Source organism: Muntiacus reevesi, chromosome X (genome assembly GCF_963930625.1).
Source record: "Muntiacus reevesi chromosome X, mMunRee1.1, whole genome shotgun sequence".
Classification (NCBI taxonomy): domain Eukaryota; kingdom Metazoa; phylum Chordata; class Mammalia; order Artiodactyla; family Cervidae; genus Muntiacus; species Muntiacus reevesi.
In genome coordinates this window covers 44,665,247-44,686,576 of record NC_089271.1, presented here as the reverse complement: position 1 = coordinate 44,686,576, position 21,330 = coordinate 44,665,247, and the positions used below count along the sequence as shown (strand labels likewise).

Genomic DNA, 21,330 nt, shown 5'->3' with positions numbered 1-21,330 from the left:
ACCAGAACCCTGCGACCCAAGCAGCTGCCTCACCTCCACACGTGGCCCTCAGAGGGGCAAACCCAAGTCCTTCAGGGCAGCCCCAGGAGCAAACTCCAGTGGATGACCCACATGCAGAGGTGAAAATAAAACCAAAATTGAAACCCAGGGGTAGTATGGCAAAGGAAGAAGACCCAAAACCTTCCCACCAGCTGTACAAGCTGAAGATTAAATCCACATGTTCAACTAGGCAGACTGTGTGTCTATGGAATATAGAAAAAGACATTGAGAGCCCCCACAAAAGAAAAAGCACTAGTTCTAATAGCTGTGGACATTGGAGACAAGAACACACAGGAGTAGGACCAGATTAGAATCTGAACTGCCCCCACAGCAGGTCTAGAGATCAGTACAGTGCTGGAGGGTATCCTAGTGAGGTGAGGTGTACTGTGACTCCCAGCCAGGGAAAGGAATCTGACAGCAGTGACTCAAGAAAAACTTTTATTAGTCTTATGTTTTCACTTGCTCTGTAGATTCTGTTGGATTTTGTTTTTCTTTTCTTTTCTTCCCCTCTCCCTGCCCACCCCCTACCTCCACCGTTGTAGTTGTCGATTTTATCAGCACTATGAAATCTAATTAAGCTTTTGAGCTTTTCTTTTCTCAGTCACATTTTTTATTGTTGTTATAAACCTCTGCCTCTACATTGGGCTTTTGCAGTTCTGTGAAGTTTTTCTTTTTTTTTTTTTTTTCTTTACTCTTTTAAAAATTTTAATATTTAATTTTTAAACCTACTATTATTTTTTACATTTATTCCTTTGTTTGCATTTCCTACTGTACTTTTTCCCTTGTAGTTAAACTTTACTGTATATAAATCTGCTTTACATATCTCTATTTAACTTTGCATACATATTATTTCTTTCTTTCCTTTCCTCTCAGCATATTTGTTAGTTTTACTTTCATTGCTTTATTCCCCAATTGGCATCTTGCTTTAGTTTTGTTTTCCAGTTTGTGCTTTAGTTAGTTTTGTTCTTAACTGGTAGAAATAGTTTTTGGTTTCCTTTGTTTGCTGGGTCAATCTATTATACTTTACTTTTGTTGGACTGTTTTGATTTTGCTTACGGATGTATATGTATTTGTGTATATTCAGTCACACTTTTTATTGTTGTTATAAACCTCTGCCTCTACGTTGGGATTTTGCAGTTCTGTGGAGTTTTTTTTTTTTCTTTCTTCTTCCATTTTTTTTCTTTTTTTTTCTTTTTTCTTCCATTTTTTTTCTTTTTTTTATAATTTCAATTTTTAATTTTTTAAACCTATTATATTTTTCTAAATTTATCCCTTTGTTTGCCTTTCCTATTGGTCTTTGCCCCTTGAGTTAATCATTAATGGATATAAATCTTCTTCACCTACCTCTACTTAACTTTGCATACCTATTCCTTCTTTCTTTTCTTTCTTTCTTTTCCTCTCAACATATTTGTTAGTTTAGTTTTCCAGTTGTGCTTTAGTTAGTTTTGTTCTTAACTGGTAAATAAAATTTTTTATTTTCTTTGTGCGTTGGGTCAGTCTACTGTACTTTATTTTTGTTGGACTGTTTTGACTTTCCTTATGGGTGTATATGTATAAGTTTATATTCCATTACTTTAATTATTTGCCTGATTTTGCAACTGCCATTTGTCTGGGGTTCATCTTTGTTTTCTCATTTTTGGATATTTGTTTCAATATCACTTAATGCCATAAGAAACCATTGTGGAATCTTTGTTCCTGTCCAGAGATCAAGCTCTGAGCCTTTGGAGTGGGAACACTGACTCCAAGACCCTATTCTATCAGAGAACTAACCCTGGAACTATCAAATATTGAGAACTCATACAAAGGAAACCACTTGAATACAAGACCCAGCATCACCCAACCACCAGTAGCATCATGGGCAGGATGCCTCATCTAAACAACAAACAAAACAAAAGTACAAATCCAATCATCAGCAGGCAGGATTACCACCTCACTCAACCTTGCCCATCAGAGGAAAAACAAACAAACAAACAAAAACAACAAAAAATACTCAGCACAAATCTCACCTTCTACAAAGTTTACACAAACCACTGGACCAAACTTAGGAGGGAAGAAACCAAAAGGAAGAAAGACTTCAACCTTGAAGCTTGAGAAAAGGAGACCTCAAACACAGTAAGTTTTAAAAAAAAGTAATAATGAAAAGGCAGAGCGATACTACACAAATGAAGGAACAAGCTAGAAACACAGAAGTCCAAATAAATGAAGAGGGAATATGGAAACTACCTGGAAAATAATTCAGAATGATGATAGTAAAGATTACCAAAAACCTTGAAAACAAAATGGAGAAAATGCAAGAATCAATTAACAAAGAACTAGAAGAATTCAATGATAAACATACAGAGACAAACAACACAATTAATGAAATTAAAAATACTGTGGAAGGAATCAATAGCAGAATATCTGAAGCAGAAGAAAGAAACAGTGAGCTGGAAGATAAAATGGTGGAAATAACTGCTGAATACCAGATTAAAGTACAAAGAATGACAAGAACTGAGGATGATCTCAGAGACCTCTGAGGCAATATCAAACACACCAATATTTGAATTATAGGGGTCCCAGAAGAAGGGAAAAAGAAAGGGTATGAGAAAATTTTTGAAGAGATTATAGTTGAAAATTCCCCCAACATGGAAAAGGAAATAGTCAATAAAGTCTAAGATGTGCAAAGAATCCCATACAGGATAAACCCAAGTAGAAACTCGACAAGACACATACTAATCACACTAACAAAGACTAAACACAAAGAAAATATTAAAAGCAGCAAGGGAAAAGCAACAAGTAACATACAAGGGAAACCCCATACATTTAACACCTGTTCTTTCAGCAGAAACTCTGCAGGCCAGAAGGGAATGGCAGGATATAGTTAAAGTACTGAAAGGGAAACATCTACAACCAAGATTACTTTACCTGGCAAGGATCTCATTAAAAACTGATGGAAAAATAAAAAACTTTTCAGACAAGCAGAAGTTAAGAGAATTCAGTACCACCAAACCAGTTTTACAACAAATGCTAAACAGATTATATAGTCAAGAAATATAAGATAAGAAAAAATATCTACAAAATAAACCCCCCAAAATTAAGAAAATGGCAATAGGAACATACATATCAATAATTACTTAAAATGTAAATAGATTAAATGCTCCAATCAAAGACATGGACTGGCTGAATGGATCCAAAAACAAGACCCATATACATGCTGTCTACAAGAAACCCATTTCAGACCTCAAGACACATATAGACTTAAAGTGAGAGGATGGAAAAATATATTCCATGCAAATGGGAAGCAAAAGAAAGCTGGAGTAGCAATCCCCGTATCAGACAAAAGAGACATTAAAATAAAGAAGATTACAAGAGATTAGGAAGGGCATTACATAATGATCAAGGGATCAATCCATAAGGAAGACATAACAATTGTAACTATCTATGCACCCAACATAGGAGCACCTCAATACAAAACACAAACACTAAGAGACACAAAAGGAGAAACTGAAAGTAACACAATCATAGCAGGAGACTTTTAACACCCCACTCGCACCAATGGACAGATCATCAAAACAGAAAATTTAATAAGGAAACACAAGTCTTAAATGATATATTAGATGAGATGGATTTCATTGATATCTTGGGGACGTTCCAGCCAAATCCAGAAGAATATACCTTCTTCTCAAGTGCACATGGAACATCCTCCAGGATAGACCACATCTTGGGTCACAAGTCAAACTTCAGTAAATTTAAGAAAGTTGAAATCATATCAAGGATCTTCTCCAACCACAACGCTATGAAACTAGACATCAATTACAAGAAAAACCTGTAAGAAACACATGGAGATTAAACAATGCATTTCTAAATAACCAACAGGTTACTGAAGAAGTCAAAAGGGAAATCAAAAAATTTCTAGAAACAAATGACAATGAGGACATGACAACTCAAAACCTATGGGATGCAACAAAAGCAGTTCTAAGAGGAAAATTTATTGCAATACAATCCTACCTCAAGAAACAAGAAAAACATCAAATAGACAACCTAATTTTACACCTAAGGCAACTGGAAAAAGAACAAAAAAAAAAAAACCAAAATAAGTAGAAGAAAAGAAATCATAAAGATATGAGCAGAAATTAATGAAAAAGAAATGAAAGAAACAATATTAAAGATTAATGAAGTTAAAAGGTGTTTCTTTGAGAAGATAAACAAAATTGACAAACTTTTAGCCAGACTCATCAAGAAAAAAAGAGAGAAGAATCAAATCAAAATTAGAAATGAAAAAGTAGAGGTTACAACAGACAATGCAGAAATACAAAGGATTATAAGAGACTATTTTAAACAACTATATGGCAATCAAATAGATGACCTGGTTGAAATGGACAGATTCTTAGAAAAGTTCAATATTCCAAGACTGAGCCAGGAAGAAATAGAAATTATGAAAAACCTGATTACAAGCACTGAAATTGAAGTTGTGATCAAAAATCTCCCCAAAAACAAAAGCCCAGGATGAGATGCTTTCACAGGAGAATTCTATCAAACATTTAGAGAAGAGCTAATGCCTATCCTTCAAAACTCTTTCAAAAAATTGCAGAGGAAGGAACACTTCCAAACACACTCCATGAGGCCACCATCACCATGATAAGAAAATCGGACAAAGACAACACAAAAAAGAAAACTACAGCAGGTCAATATCACTGATGAACATAGATGCAAAAATCCTCAACAAAATTTTAGCAAACAGAATTCAGCAACACATCAAAAAGTTCATACCACATGATCAAGTAGCATTTATTCCAGGAACGCAAGGATTCTTCAACATATGCAAATTAATCAATGTGACACACCATGCTAACAAATTGAAAGAAAAAATCATTATGACAATCTCAAGAGATGCAGAAAAAACCTTTGAAAAAATTCAGCACACATTTATCATTAAAATTCTTCAAAAAAAAATGGGCATAGAAAAAACCTACCTAACATAGTAAAAACCATATATGATAAGCCTAAAGCAAATATTATTCTCAATGGTGAAAAACTGAAAGCATTCCCCCTAAGATTCGGAACAACACAGTGGTATCCACTTTCACCACTATTATTCAACATAGTTATGGAAGTCCTAGCTACAGAAATCAGAGAAGAAAAATAGATAAAAGTAATACAGATCAGAAAAGAAAAGTAAAGCTCTCACTCTTTGCAGGTGACATGATGCTCTACATAAAAAAAAACCCTAAAGACACCACCAGAAAATTAATAGAGCCAATCAGTGAATTTAGCAAAGTTGCAGGATACAAAACCAATACAGAGAAGTCACTTGCTTTTCTATATACCAAAAATGGAAAATCAGAAAGAGAAATTAAGGAATCAATCCCATTCACAATCTCAACAAAAAGAATGAAATTTGTAGGAATAAACTTCCCTAAAAAGACAAAAGAAAACAAATGGAGGGATATTCCATGTTCCTGGGTAGGAAGAATCAATACTGTGAAAATGAATATACTACCAGATGCAATCTACAGATTCAATGTGATCCCTATCAAATTACCAATGACATTTTTCACAGAACTAAAGCAAAAAATATCACTATTCATATGGAAACACAGAAGATCCCAAATAGGCAAAGCAGTCTTGAGAAAGAAGAATGGAGCTGGAGGAATCAACCTTCATGATTTCGGATTATACTACAAAGCTACAGTCATCAAAACAGTATGGTACTGGCACAAACACAGAATTATAAAACAATGGAACAAGATAGAAAGTCCAGAAATAAACCCATGCACCTATGGGTACCTTATTTTTGGCAAAGGAGGCAAGAATATACAATGGGGGAAAGACAACCTCTTCAATAAATGGTGCTGGGAAAACTGGACAGCTACATGTAAAAGAATGAAATTAGAACGCTTCTAACACCATACACAAAGATAAACTCAAAATGGATTAAAGACCTAAATGTAAGATCAGAAACTATAAAACTCTTGGAGGAAAACATAGGCGGAACACTCGATGACATAGATTAAAGCAAGACCTCTATGACTTACCTCCTGGAGTAATGGAAATAAAAACAAAAGTAAACAAGTGGGACCTGATTAAACTTAAAAGTTATTGCCCAAAGAAGGAAACTATAAGCCAGGTAAAAAAGAAACCCTCAGAATGGATGAAAATAATAGCAAATGAAACAACTGACAAAGGAATAATTTTCAAAATATACAAGCAGCTCATACAATTAAATGCCAGAAAAACAAGCAACCCAATCAAAAAGTGGGAAAAAGACCTAAACAGACATTTCTCCAAACAAGACATACATATAGCTAACAAACACACAAAAAGATGCTCAACATCACTCATTATTAGAGAAATGCAAATCAAAACTACAATGAGATATCACCTCACACCAGTCAGAAAGGCCACCCTTAAAAATTCTACATGTAATAAATGCTGGCGAGGGTGTGGACAAAAGGGAACACTCTTGCACTGTTGGTTAATGCAAATTGATACAGCCACTATGGAAGACAGTATGAACATTCCTTAAAAGACTAGAAATAAAACCACCATATGACCCAGCAATCCCACTCCTAGGCATATACACTGAGGAAAACAAAATTGAAAAAGACACATGCATCCCATTGTTCATTGCAGCACTATTTATAATAGGTAGAACATGGAAGCAACCTAGATATCCATCAACAGATGAATGGATATAGAAGTTGTGATACATATACACAATGGAATATTCAGTTCAGTTCAGTTCAGTCACTCAGTCGAGTCCAACTCTTTGCGACCCCATGATTCACAGCACACCAGGCCTCTCTGTCGATCACAAACGCCCAGAGATTACTCAAACTCAAGCCCATAGAGTCGGTGATGCCATCCAGCCATCTCATCCTCTGTCATCCCCTTATCCTCCTGCACCCAATCCCTCCCAGCATCAAGGTCTTTTCCAATGAGTCAACCCTTTGCATGAGATGGCCAAAGTACTGGAGTTTCAGCTTCAACATCAGTCCTTCCAATGAACACCCAGGAATGATCTCCTTTAGGATGGACTGGTTGGATCTCCTTGCAGTCCAAGGGACTCTCAAGAGTCTTCGCCAACACCACAGTTCAAAAACATCAGTTCTTCGGCACTCAGCTTTCGTCACAGTCCAACTCTCACATCCATACATGACCACTGGAAAAACCATAGCCTTGACCAGATGGACCTTTGTTGACAAAGTACTGTCTCTACTTTTTAACATGCTATCTAGGTTGGTCATAACTTTCCTTCCAAGGAGTAAGCATCTTTTAATTTCATGGCTGCAGTCAATATCTGCAGTGATTTTGGAGCCCAAAAAAATAAAGTCTGACACTGTTTCCACTGTCTCCCCATCTATTTCCCATGAGGTGATGGGACCAGATGCCATGATCTTAGTTTTCTGAATGTTAAGCTTTAAGCCAACTTCTTCACTCTCCTGTTTAACTTTCATCAAGAGGCTTTTTAGTTACTCTTCACTTTCTGCCATAACGGTGGTGTCATCTGCATATCTGAGGTTATTGATATTTCTCCCGGCAATCTTGATTCCAGCCTGTGATTCTTCCAGCCCAGTGTTTCTCATGATGCACTCTGCATATAAGTTAAATAAGCAGGGTGACGATATACAGCCTTGACGTATTCCTTTTCCTATTTGGAACCAGTCTGTTTTTCCATGTCCAGTTCTAACTGTTGCTTCCTGAGCTGCATACAGGTTTCTCAAGAGGCAGGTCACTCAGCCATAAAAAGAAATGCATTAAAATCGGTTCTGATGAGGTGGGTGAACCTAGAACCTATTATACAGAGTGAAGTGAGTGAGAAAGAAAGAGATAAATATTGTATTCTACCGCATATATACAGAATCTAGAAGAATGGTACTAAAGAACTTATTTATAAGACAGCAGTGGAGTAACAGTCAGAGAATAGACTTATGGACATCAGGAGAGGGGAGGAGAGGGTAAGATGTATGGAAAGAGTAACATGGAAACTTACATTACCATATGTAAAATAAACAGTCAACTGGAATTTGCTGTATGGTTCAGGAAACTCAAACAGGGTCTCTGTGTCAATCTAGAGGGGTGGTTTGGGGAGGGAGATGGGACAGACTTTCAAAATGGAAATGATATATGTATACCAATGGCTGATTCATGTTGAGGTTTGACAGAAAACAACAAAATTCTGCAAAGCAATTATACTTCAATAAAAAATAAATTAAAAAGAAAATGATGAACTATGGACGGAGGTTTATGACATTGTACAGGAGACAGGAATCAAGACCATTCCCAAGAAAAAGAAATGCAAAAAAAAAACAAACAACAAAAAAACGCAAAATGGCTGTCAGGAGGCCTTACAAATAGTTGTGAAAAGAAAGGAAGCGAAAAGCAAAGGGGAAAAGGAAAGATATTCCCATCTGAATGCAGAGTTCCAAAGAATAGCAAGGAGAGATAAGAAAGCCTTCCTCAGTGATCAATGCAAAGAAATAGGGGAAACCAACAGAGATCTCTTGAAGAAAATTAGAGATACCAAGGGAACATTTCATGCAAAGATGGGCACAATAAAGGACAGAAATGGTATGGACCTAACAGAAGCAGAAGATATTAAGAAGAGGTGGCAAGAATACGAAGAACTGTACAGAAAATTTCTTCACGACGCAGATAATCACGATGGTGTGATCACTCACCTAGAGCCAGACATCCTGGAATGTGAAGTCAAGTAGGCCTTAGGAAGCATCACTTTGAACAAAGCTAGTGGAGGTGATGGAATTCCAATTGAGCTATTTCAAATCCTGAAAGATGATGCTGTGAAAGTGCTGCACTCAATATGCCAGCAAATTTCGAAAACTCAACAGTGGCCACAGGACTGGAAAAGGTCAGTTTTCATTCCAATCCCAAAGAAAGGCAATTCCAAAGAATTCTCAAACTACTGCACAATTGCACTCATCTCACACACTAGTAAAGTAATGCTCAAAATTCTCCAAGTCAGACTTCAGCAATACATGAACTGTGAACTTTCAAATGTACAAGCTGGTTTTAGAAAAGGCTGAGGAACCAGAGATCAAATTGCAAACATATGCTGGATCATCAAAAAAGCAAGAGAATTCCATAAAAACATCTATTTCTGCTTTATTGACTATGCCAAAGCCTCTGACTGTGTGGATCACAATAAATTGTAGAAAATTCTGAAAGAGATGGCATACCAGAGCACCTGACTTGCCTCTTGAGAAATCTGTATGCAGGTCAGGAAGCAACAGTTAGAACTGGACATGGAACAACAGACTGGTTCCAAATAGGAAAAGGAGTACATCAAGACTGAATATTGTCAACCTGCTTATTTAACTTATATGCAGAGTACATCATGAGAAATGCTGAACTGGAGGAAGCACAAGCTGGAATCAAGATTGCTGGGAGAAATATTAATAACCTCAGATATGCAGATAACACCACCCTTATGGCAGAAAGTGAAGAAGAACTGAAGAGCCTCGTGAGGAAAGTGAAGGAGGAGAGTGAAAAAGTTGGCTTAAAGCTTAACATTCAGAAAACTAAGATCATGGCTTCCGGTCCCACTATTTCATGGCAAATAGATGGGAGAAACAGTGGGAATTGTGGCTGACTTTATTTCTCTTGGCTCCAAAATCACTGTAGATGGTGACTGCAGCCATGAAATTAAAAGATGCTTACTCCTTGGAAGGAAAGTTATGACCAACCTAGACAGTATATTAAAAAGCAGAGACAGTACTTTGTCAACAAAGGTCCATCTGGTCAAGGCTATGGTTTTTCCAGTGGTCATGTACAGATGTGAGAGTAGGACTATGGTGAAAGCTGAGGGTCAAAGAATCGATGCTTTTGAACTGTGGTGTTGGCGAAGACTCTTGAGAGTCCCTTGGACTGCAAGGAGATCCAACCAGTCCATCCTAAAGGAGATCAGTCCTGGGTATTCATTGGTAGGACTGATGTTGAAGCTGAAACTCCAGTACTTTGGCCATCTCATGCGAAGAGTTGACTCATTGGAAAAGACCCTGATGCTGGGAAAGATCGAGGCAGGAGGAGAAGGGGAGGACAGAGGATGAGATCGTAGGATGTCATCACCAACTCAATGGACATGGTCTTGGGTGAACTCCGGGAGTTGGTGATGGACAGGAGGCCTGACGTGCCGTGGTTCATGGGGTCGCAAAGAGTCAGACACAACTGAGTGACAGAACTGAACTAGTTAAAAGTTTAAAAAAAAGATTGTTAAATCCCTATGTTGTACACTTGAAACTAACATTATATTGTATGCCAATTATAATTCAATAAAAATTAAATATATAAAAGTCACCAAATTTTTAAAGTCTCTTCTAAAGAAAGACTCAATCCTGTATATAGAGTCTTCTGAAATAAGACTATAATATGCTGTAAAATATACAAGATTAGTCACAAGGATTGATTAAACAAAGTCTGATTTAATAACAGAAAGAAATTTCTTTTTTTCCCCAATGAATTTCTCCTTCATTCCTTTCCATATGCCCTCTCCAGGCAAGTAGTTTTACATCTGGCCTAGGTTTCTCCATTTTCAAGGTACCCAAATTACTAAGATTATAATTGCAAAAACATTAATATTTTAACAATGCTCCAAAGTCCTATTGCTTTCTAAGTACATAAACAATGACATAGCCATGGGAAAGTGAATCTTCAAAGGAAAAGAAATAGAAAAACAAGCTTTACTTAATTAACATTCTGGTAAGTGAAGCAAAAATAATAAATATGACGTCCCCTTTTTTCTACTAGTATGTAATGGCATCTGATAACAGTTCTTATTTATATTATTGATAATTAATAATAAAGTAATAATAATAAACTCCAAGAAGCACAGGAACATAAGGTGACTTTAAGGGAGAAAAAATGTTGCATTTCCTTAGAAACACCAAATGCTATGTTTGGTATTAATTAATTCCAACATGAATAAAGAGGAAAAAACATCTGTCCAGCAGTACACAATCTAAAATTGGAACTATCCTGGAATGAACTTTTACTCTATTCACTGAGTCATTGCCTGAGGAATTTCCACTTCAGCTCTGTTTTGGCTAATTCCCCACAAACAGATATGTAACCAGCTTCCTTCTTCCACATCCAGCATAATGTTGTTTTATACCACAGTTATCCCTCCACTGTATCAGGTAAACAAGAAAGGGAAATAGAGCCTGCTAAAGATTAACAATTTTTTGGCTTCATTCCAAAGGGAGAATGCCTAGAGCTGAAATGTCTTTGTTTTAGATACCATTTGTAATTGTTTTTCATCTCAGAAACACAGTGTTGCTTGTCACTAAAGAGAGTCCTGTTTTGCTATGGTGGACTTTGTCCCCTTTTCCAAATGTGTTAAGAACTTTTATTTATCTTAGTACTATTATCTATAGTTTTCTCTTTGAAAATGACATTTATTTTATGGTTTCCAGAAGATCACTTTCATATATAATACTACATTCAGGATTCCAGTATAGAATAAATAAAAATAAAGCATAATTTAAAATGTATTTGCCAAAGGATTCTGCTATAATTATTTAAGTACCACTTACAATTTTGTTTGAATTTTAATTTAGGATAGTTTAATCTAATTGCTGTATCCCAAATTAAAGTTCAGATTCTTAAAAATTTTTGAAGTACCTTTGATAATCTGTGTATTGAATGTTTTTCTTATCACAATTTTTAGTCCATACTCTAAGAATGACCAGCTGCTATTTAAATCTTTATCATTCTAAAGTATAACTATTTAGAACTTGACTATATATTATTTTTCATTGCTTGAGTTTTCTTTACTTATATAATAATGTTTGTGAGCATAAGGACAGATTGTCAAATATGTGCTCAAAAATGTTTGTTTGAATGAATTGTTAAAGAACCCACCTGCCAATACAAGAGATATAAGAGACACAAGTTCAATCCATGGGTTAGGAGGATCCCCTGGAGGACAGCATGGCAACCCACTCCAGTATTCTTGCCTGGAGAATCCCATGGATAGAGGAGCCTGGCAGGCTACAGTCCATAGGGTCACAAAGCCAGACACGACTGAAGCAACTTAGCATGCATGCAAGCTTTTGTTTTAAACTTTATAGTGTCTCACACAGAGTAAGCACTCAGTAATTACTCATTTCTTTAAAAAGCTGATAACAGTAAGAGATATTCCTAAGGGATTCACACTTTATTAGTGCTCTTACAAACCACTGTCTTGCTTTGTTTAAAATAGTGAATGGTTATCTGTAGGCCAAGTGTTTTTTCAGGTCCATAAATGTTACCTTGTTCCTTGGAAGAAAAGCTATGACAAACATGAAAGTGTTAGTCACTCAGCTGTGTCCAACTCTTTGCGACCTCATGGTCTGTCCATGGAATTCTCCAGGCAAGAATATTGGAATGGATTTCTGTTCCCTTCTCCAGGGGATCTTCCCGACCCAAACTCCCTGGGTTGGGAAGATCCCCAGAAGGAAAAGGCTACCCACTTCAGTATCCTGGCCTGGAGAATTTCATGGACTGTATAGTCCACAGAGTTGCAAAGAGTTGGATATGAGTGAGAAAAATATCTACTCCTGCTTTATTGAATACACCAAAGCCTTTCATTGTGTGGATCACAACAAACTGTGGAAAATTCTTCAAGAGATGGGAATACCAGATCACCTTACCTGCCTCCTGAGAAATCTGTATGCAGGTCAAGAAGTAACAATTAAAACTGGATATGTAACAACAGACTAGTTCCAAATTGGGAAAGTAGTACATCAAGGCTGTATACTGTCACCCTGCTTATTTAACTTATATGCAGAGTGCATCATGCGAAATGCCAGGCTAGATGAAGCACAAGCTGGAATCAGGATTGCCAGAAGAAATACCAATAACCTCAGATATACAGATGACACCACCCTTATGGCAGAGAGTGAAGAGGAACTAAAGAGTCACTTGATGAAAGGGAAAGAGGAGAGTGAAAAATCTGGCTTAAAACTCAACATTCAAAACACTAAGATCATGGCATCCAGTCCCATCATTTTCATGGCAAATAGACAGAGGAAACAATGGAAACAGTGACAGACTTTATTTTGGGGGGCTCCAAAATCACTGCAGATGGTGACTGCAGCCATGAAATTAAGACACTTGCTCCTTGGAAGAAAAGCTATGACTAACCTAGACAGCATATTAAAAAGCAGAGACATTACTTTGCCAACAAAGGTCCATCTACTCAAAGCTATGGTTTTTCTAGTGGTCACGTATGGATGTGAGAATTTGAATATTAAGAAAGCTGAGTGCCGAAAAATTGATGCTTTTGAACTGTGGTGTTGGCGAAGACTGTTGAGAGTCCCTTGGGCTGCAAGGAGATCAAGTCAGTCAATTGAAAAGGAAATCAGCCCTAAATGTTAATTGGTAGAACTGATGCTGAAGCTGAAGCTCCAGTACTTTGCCCACCTGATGCGGAGACCTGACTCCTTAGAAAAGACCCTGATGCTGGGAAAGACTGAAGGCAGGATGAAAAGGGGACAACAGAGGATGAGATAATTGAATGGCATCACCAACTCAATGGACATGAGTTTGAGCAAGCTCCAGGACTTGGTGGTGGACAGGGAAGCCTGGCATGCTGCAGTCTATGGGGTCACAAAGAGTTGGACATGACTGAGCGACTGAACTGAACTGACTGAAATGTTAGCAGAAACTCAGAATGAGATGAAGTGTTTTGTTGATGACAGAACATCAGATGGAAAAATTCACCATCAAACAAAACATAATTGCTATGCAATTATTTATGCTACTTTTTTGTTCTCTCTTTCTTTGAATTCCATTCCATCTGAGTTATCACCATTAGTGGTAAGGGTAACAAAAAATGGGAAAATATGCTAGGATATATAAATAAGAGAGGATGTGATCCCTGTGGCTGAGTTCCTACACCACATTGTTAGTCACAGAGGGAATCATGAATAAGGAGCCCCAAGGATCACATGGAAGTTAGCTTTGGACAATTCTGGTACTATCTCTTCTCATATGAGAAAAATATAGGCAAAATTCAATCTAGCAGAGTTTATATTGAGGAACTATTGAGAGTAATGACTACACAGCACCCCTCAATTCTGGAGAAGTGATTTATTATATTACTAAGTACTACATAAAACATCTTTTGAATATCCATCATAGGGAAGAGAATTGTAAGAAAATATTGTCAGATGAGGTAACATAGCACATTTTGATGCAGAGTATTGTGGGAGGGTGTTGTATGAGGTTGAAGATGACTGCAGATATTAACACTCAAAGGCAAACCAGTGTACAGACATTAAATGTAAATCTGAGACTATATGAAGGAGCCAAGAGAGATGAAATGGCCCCTGTCTAATGGTGTGTATAAACCACAATATGTATAGTTTATTCAGGGTAAACTGATTCTTCACTTCTCAATAAATTAAACATGCCCTAAATTAATTTTATTTCAGTATATATTTCTGAAAAAAAGTCAACACCCAATCTTTTATGTTAATGAAATGTAAGTTTTAGTTTTCAAAAAAAATCCTTAAAGTATCATTTCTGATCTTCTGTTTTCTCATAGATGTCTCATATATTCAGTGAGTCACCAAGTTATATATTTCTCCAATTTAGAAACATCTCCAATCTGTCCTTTTCTGCCACAACTCCAGTCCAAGCCTTCATCACAGAACCGTGAAATTATTACAGTAGAGTCCTAAATGATTTTCCTATTTCCCCTAACCAAATTCACATTGTACATGTCTACTACATTAAACTTTCTATATGTTCATCATTTAACTTCTCTTCTTAAATATTAATATTTTCACTGACTCTTAAACATGTCCAGAATAAAGTCCTATCCAGTGTGACTGGTTTTCATAGTTCTTCAGAGATTGGTTCCATATTTGCAATCTAACCCTAAGACCTAGCACTTATCAAACATGCATCCTACATTTGAGCTAGTTGTCTTTCCAAGTGTTTTGTGGCCAATTGCATTTCAAATTCTTTCCTTGTGCTTTTTTTTCCTGACTGCAATTTATCTATTTTCTTATCTATTTAATTAAATCTAACAATACATTAAAGCATAGCTATTGCTCCTCCTTATCTCAAGACATTAATTTAATGTCTGAAAACACACTTGCTGATATTGTTTTGATGTGAAATATTTAATGTAAATTCGCATTTCCTCTCCAAAATTAAGAAGTAGCTCACATTTTATTCCTCTTATCTGAATCCCTAGTACTATTCTGTCTTGCATTTTGTATATAGGCTGTAAATTAGCATGAAATATACAATAAGTTTATAATGTTACCAAATCAACTTAGACTTGAAATATAAAAAATTCATTTGTAATAAGTGTTTTGCTTTTAATATATAGTTGTGTTCTGACAAAGTGCTTGATAACCTGTTCTCTAAATGTGCATAACATATTTCACTTTCTAAAAAATTGTTAAGTAAATCTTTTGTTCAGAACCATGAATTACATAAATTTCAGGTCAGTCTTATATTTCAATCATCACTGTTATCAATAGTTTGAGTGAGTTGCAACCAAATTAGGTTTTATTACCAAATCATCAAGTGGATCTGTTTGATGTCAGTAATTACTAAGGGATTATGGATATTCACAAACAGGGAATTAATCAATGCTTTATCTGGAATCAAGGAATAGTCATAAGTACCCTTCTTTTATTTTTCCTGGATAGGAATATGAAGTATTAGATCCAGAGAAAAACGACTCTTATATCAAGTTTCACTTCTATTACTCAAGGCTTTCAATTATGTAATACTATAGTGAGATCAAGGTAAAAATGTAAAGATAAAAGTATTTTAACTCATGATGAACACCCTGGGGATGCAAATCTTTCTACAAAGTATTTTGTTATTAGGATTTCAATTGGTAAAATTTTAATAAATCAAAGACTGAAAAAGCACAAAAAGCAAATGAGATAATATTAAATCATACCCCATTGTTTTCTTCTGAATGGCAAATTTATGCCAACACTAACAAAAATTAACCATAATGCTTGTAGTGATACTTCTGACTGTAGTTTCATGCTATTTTCACTGTCAGTTTGGAAAAAAGGTATTGAGTGAGAAATCTTTTCACCAAATTGACTGAAAGAAACCATATGGGCCCATAAATACAAGATTTTTATCTTCAAGAAAAATAGAGCCTGTCCTTTGACAATGCCATAGAATATAACAAAAGCATATTTTAAGATCATTTTTAATGAGGGATAAAAGAAACAAAATGACAGGATTTTAAAATATCTTTATGGTTATATATATTAACAGATGCTTAAGACCTTCCTCTTGGACTTAAGTGATGACAACACATTTCTAAAATGGGCTTAAAATATTTTGAAAGTGCTGAGGGAGAACTGTTAAACGGTTAGAAACAATTACACTCTGACCATTTCTTTGGATTACAAACTGATGTATACTTTTTGCTTTTTCACTGAATAAGTACAACCAATTTAAAAATTAGACAGTACAGATGCATTTCAAGATGGCAAATTATAAAGTGCACTGCCAAAGTGCTACGATAATTGTTATCAACAAACGTACATACAAACAGTACTGGATTAGAATGCTTCATAGCAATAGTGTTTGCTAGCAGAATTACATAGTAAAAAAAATTAGAAAAATAAAAAACTACATGTCTCACTAAAACCTTACATAAAATATGTTCACTATTATTTGATTCATATACAAACACTCTGACCTCTAATTCCAGAAAATAATTTCTTAATTCAGACTTGCAGTAAATATTGGGACTGAAAAATGGGCCACGTCCTGAATGGTTGAGAGATGGTGACCATGAAAAAAACTTACCTAATTAAAAAAACAGAGATCATGGCAAGGAATGTAATGCACATGTGAGAGAATAGTTTAGAGAGGGGGCAGAGCTGGTAGAAGGTAACAGACATCAATTATGGTGGAACAGAACAAGTGGTTATAAACAAAAGTTACCATGAAACTCTGAAGAATAGAATGAAAGTTGATGTGCATACACACACACACACACACACAAACACAGACACGAGTTAGGTAAACATTAATATGACTTATAGTTGCAACTTTGCCACAATTATCTCAAAATATCGTGAGGATCAAATATAACAGTTGTGAAAGTGCTACATAAACTATAAAATGCTATGCTCAGGTAAGACATAGTATTTACTCAAAATGCAAAGTAAATCTCTCATTCCAACTCTGGAAGAAGGCAAACAATGAACTCTCTGGAGCACAGAGGGAAGAAAATCTTACTCTGGTCCATTTCCAGATTTTCTTGGAACCACAGGCTCTTCCGTCACTCTACAAGACAGCTTTGAAGGCAGAGCAAAAACACTGTCCTGGTCTAATGAACAGGTTGGCAAAGTCACAGAATTGTGTGGTAAAAATTCCTTAATCTGTGGGAGACAGAGATTCCCTTTTCTGTTTGTTAACCTGTATCAAGCATTATTGTCTGCACAACATGATGTTAATTTATGCTACTTGTTTCTCTTTGAAGAAGGGAATGAGAGGGCAGAAAAGGTCATAAAATTTCACTAAAGCATGCCAAAGTACAAAACATTTTCCCTCCAAACCTAACTAATAGGATAGAAAAGGATGTCTACAATGCATCAGGTATGTGTAAATTACAATGAATTCATGACACCTAGGGAAATAAGGGTTAGTAAGAGAAAATGACTTATTTAAGGCCACTTTTTCAACACCACAAAGTCAATATTTCTGACTCTGAGTCATATCAAACACTTGGCACTTTCGCCAACACAGTTTTCCATCAAAAAAAAAAAAAAAAAAGAGGCTAGAAAGATAAAAATGTAAAAAGAGCTAACCCAGACTTTCAGCTTTCTTTTTTAAGCACTACCCCTAGATTTTAGAGAGATTTTGGCACTGCAGAAAATTTCTACTAAAATTTTAAAGTTAAACACCAGTTCCATGTTCTCAGATCATTAACTCTCAGTGCACTTTTCCTTACATTAGCAGCACATGCAGTTGTTAATCATTGTAAAAAGTCCTAAAATTTTCGCAAAAGAGCACAATCTCAAGAAAATAGAGCTAAAATGACCTCATGAACAATCTATTCAAACCACCTCATCTTATAAATAAGGAAATTAAGGCTCAGATAGGATAAGTGACTTGTTCAAGGTCACACAACCTGCCAGTTCCAGACTCTAAGATCAAGATTTAAATCTCCAAACTTGCAGCCCAGGGCTCTGTTCTTCTTCAGACCTATAAGAAATGACTGTATTTAAGCATTCAGTCCAGAATATTCTCAAAATTGAGTGTCATCAATAAAAGTAAGCCATGTGGCAAGGAATGAACAGAGTTTAGTTCATACCAAAAATGAGCTGCCAGTCACTGTGATAAGATCTGTTTCTTTCTGAGACCCATGGTTTCCTGCTGGATTGGAGAATCCAAACTGGGTTTCTTCCTCCTGTGCAAAGAAGTCAGAGTCAGGATGTACATTCCATTCTGTTTTGGTTGGTGGCAGTAGTTCTGAGACACTGTTTTCACAAAGGGTGCTTGAAGGAGTCAGAGCATCTGTGTCTACTGTTAGCTTACTACTAGGGGTCAAAGCTTGGGGCTCTTGACTCGAGTTTTTCACAGCCAAAGAGCTCAGAGATGCCAACGGCCCCGCACTTAGACTTGAGACATCATCCATATCTAAGGGACCCTGCTGAAAACCTGCTGCTGTCGTTCCAAAGAAGAGTGAGGTATCCAAACTTTGAGGAAGGTCACTGGTGGCCATCAAGGCCTGAGGGTCCACCGCCTGCCCTAAGGAATTATTATTATTAGCAGGGAGGTTTCCTGCCAGAGTTGAGTTCACAGAAGCCACATCAATAGTCAAGATCCCAGAGTTCACCAATGCCGTGTCCAGTACTGCAGCAGAACTATTACCAGGCACATCAGAGAAGAGAGACACAAGCTCAGCATCACTGAGGTCACTCTGCCCCTGGCTCGTAAGTTCACTGCTGGGTGTAAGAGAATTTGCAGCTTCCAGCTGAGCTAAGAGATCCTGGCGCAGGTTGTGCCTTTTGGCCATGTGGGTCTTCATGCTGTGCTTGGACGTGAAGAGTTTATTACAAGTGGCGACTGGGCACCGGCTTTTCCAAGTGTCCACATCCTGCAAGTGTTTCTTCGAGTGAATGTAGAGACTACTGCGAGCAGAGAACCTGGCACAGCAACCTTCCACCGGGCACACAAAAGGCTTCGTGCCCAGGTGGGTTATGCTGTGGCCTTTCAGATGTTCAGCCCTTGTGAAAGATTTCCCACAGCCTTCCACGGGGCACATGAACCTCCGGTCATCGTCGTGCTTCCGTTTGTGCCTTAGGAGTTTGGACATGCTAGTGAAGTTCCAGCCACAGCCCTCAAAGTCACAAAGGAACGGTCTCTCACCAGTGTGGCTCCGAAGGTGAATTTTCAGCCTACAAGCCTTGTCATACTGCTTACTGCAGCCGGGAAAGGAACAGGAAAAGAGTTCCTGTTCCCTGAAGTGGGCGCGGTTATGGGAAAACAGGGCACTCACTGTGATAAATGTCTTCTTGCAGCCGGAAAACGCACACTGGTAGGGCCTCTCAGGCTCGAAGTGGCTGCGCTGGTGGGCGCTGAGTTTGGCCTGCGTGGGGAAGGTCTCCTCACACACCTCACATTTGAATGAGTTCTCCTGCTCGTGGCCCTTCATGTGTGCTTTGAGGTTATACACGGTGGTGAAGCTCTTGCCACAGCCCTCTGCTGGGCAGCCAAAGGGCCTCAGTTTGTCGTGTGACTGCAGGTGCCTCTTTAGCTTGTAGGAGGTGGTGAAGGTCCACCCGCAACCACCCAGGGGGCACTTGAAGGGCCGCTGGCCCTGGCTGCTGCTGTGTGTCAGCAGGTGCACCTTCAGCTGGTGCTTCTTGGCAAAGGTTTGTCCGCACTGCACCTCAGGACACAGGTACAGCAACACGCCCTGGCCAGGGCCTGGCGGCCCGCGGGGGCTCTCAAGAGCAGCCGGGCCCTCCGCCTCCTCCTTGGGCGCTGGGGCAGGCGCAGGTTCTGCCCGCTCCGCCAGTAGGAGGTCGGGCGGCAGCTCCGGACAGTCTCCAGGCTGCGCGGCGTGCGGAATCCCAGCTTGCGGGGCTATCAGACCCCCGGGCTGCGGAGCAGGGGCGACCCCAGGCGCCCAGGCGGGCGGTGGCGGCGTGGCCAAAGTGAGGACGCCGTTCTCCAAGCTCAACAGCAGGTTTTGGTTGTGAATGGTGACAGTGCCTGCGAAGGCCGCGGCAGGGCCCAGGCCTGGAGCGGGGATCGGGGCCAAGGCCGGGACTGGGGCGGGGATAGCCGACAGGCAGCTGGGGCCCAGCGCAGGACGGCCCTCGGGGTTCGCGCCGCTTTCGCCCCCCAGGAGCCTTGGGCCCAGCCCGGCCTCCTCCCTCCACACGGGCCCTGTGGCCTGGCCAGCGCCCGCGGTATCTACGTCTCCACCCACCGGGTCCAGCAGCACCAGGAAGAAGTCATCGCCGCCGCCGCCGCCGCCGCCGCTGCCACAGCCGCTAGCGTGATCTGGCCTCAGCGCCAACGGGCTCGGGCCCGGGCCTGGGCACGAAGAAGCCGCGCTGGCCTCCTCACGCCGCCGCCCGGGCCCGCCATCTTGGGGGCCCCGGAGCAGCAGGAGGCGGCGCGCCGGGGCCTGACCGGCCCGCAGGTCAGGACCTCCTCGGATCCGGCCGCCGCCCTCGGGGCTGCCAGCCCCTCCGCCTTGTCGCATCCCGCGAGCCGGGAGCAGCCTCGGGATTTCCATTTCTGCGTCCGTGAAGCTCCACTGGAACCAGAGCCGCGGAGGAGGCGCGACCCCGCCCCCTGCCGGGCCCGAACACGTTCCTGAAAGAGGAAAAAAAAAAATGTGCACTGCGCAGAAACTGGCCCTATCAGATATTAAAACGTGTTTAACGCCACCGTGATTTAAATATTCTTGTACAGGGTCTCTAGAACAGAATAGAACGCCCAGGGGCAGAGCCTCCTATACCTATATAAGTTCCACTGTTAATATTAGTAGGAAATCAAGGAGGTCTTCAGAGATACAAGGGAAACGGCAGTTCACTTCAGTAAAGTGCTGGAATGAAAACCTTAGGTATCTATCTACTAAACGGCAACATAAACCGGAACCTCACGGTATGTACCAAAATAAACACACATACCCCAGTCCCTCCCAGTGCTAAGCATGGCAGTTAGCACTTACCATGTGTTAAACACTGTGTATTGGATGGCTGGATGGCTGGATTGATAGGTGACAGAAAATTTCTGAGAGAATACACTATGGAAAAGGATGTATTTTAAAAATTTTCCTGGAGACTTCCATATTCA

The 21,330-nt window shown here is 38.9% G+C and overlaps 1 protein-coding gene across 2 annotated transcripts in view; it reads right to left on the bottom strand.

Annotated features, from left to right (window-relative positions):
- Window positions 1-20,820, bottom strand: part of LOC136153287 (zinc finger X-linked protein ZXDB-like) — a 95,396-nt gene extending 74,576 nt beyond the window's left edge. For both annotated transcript variants that reach the window (XR_010660385.1, XM_065914939.1), the window contains exon 1: window positions 18,329-20,820. Coding sequence is in view for 1 of the 2 variants with exons in the window: in XM_065914939.1 (XP_065771011.1) it covers window positions 18,329-20,767 (2,439 nt within the window). In the remaining variant the exon portion in view is untranslated. The remainder of the gene's footprint in view (window positions 1-18,328) is intronic.
- Window positions 20,821-21,330: the final 510 nt, after the last annotated feature.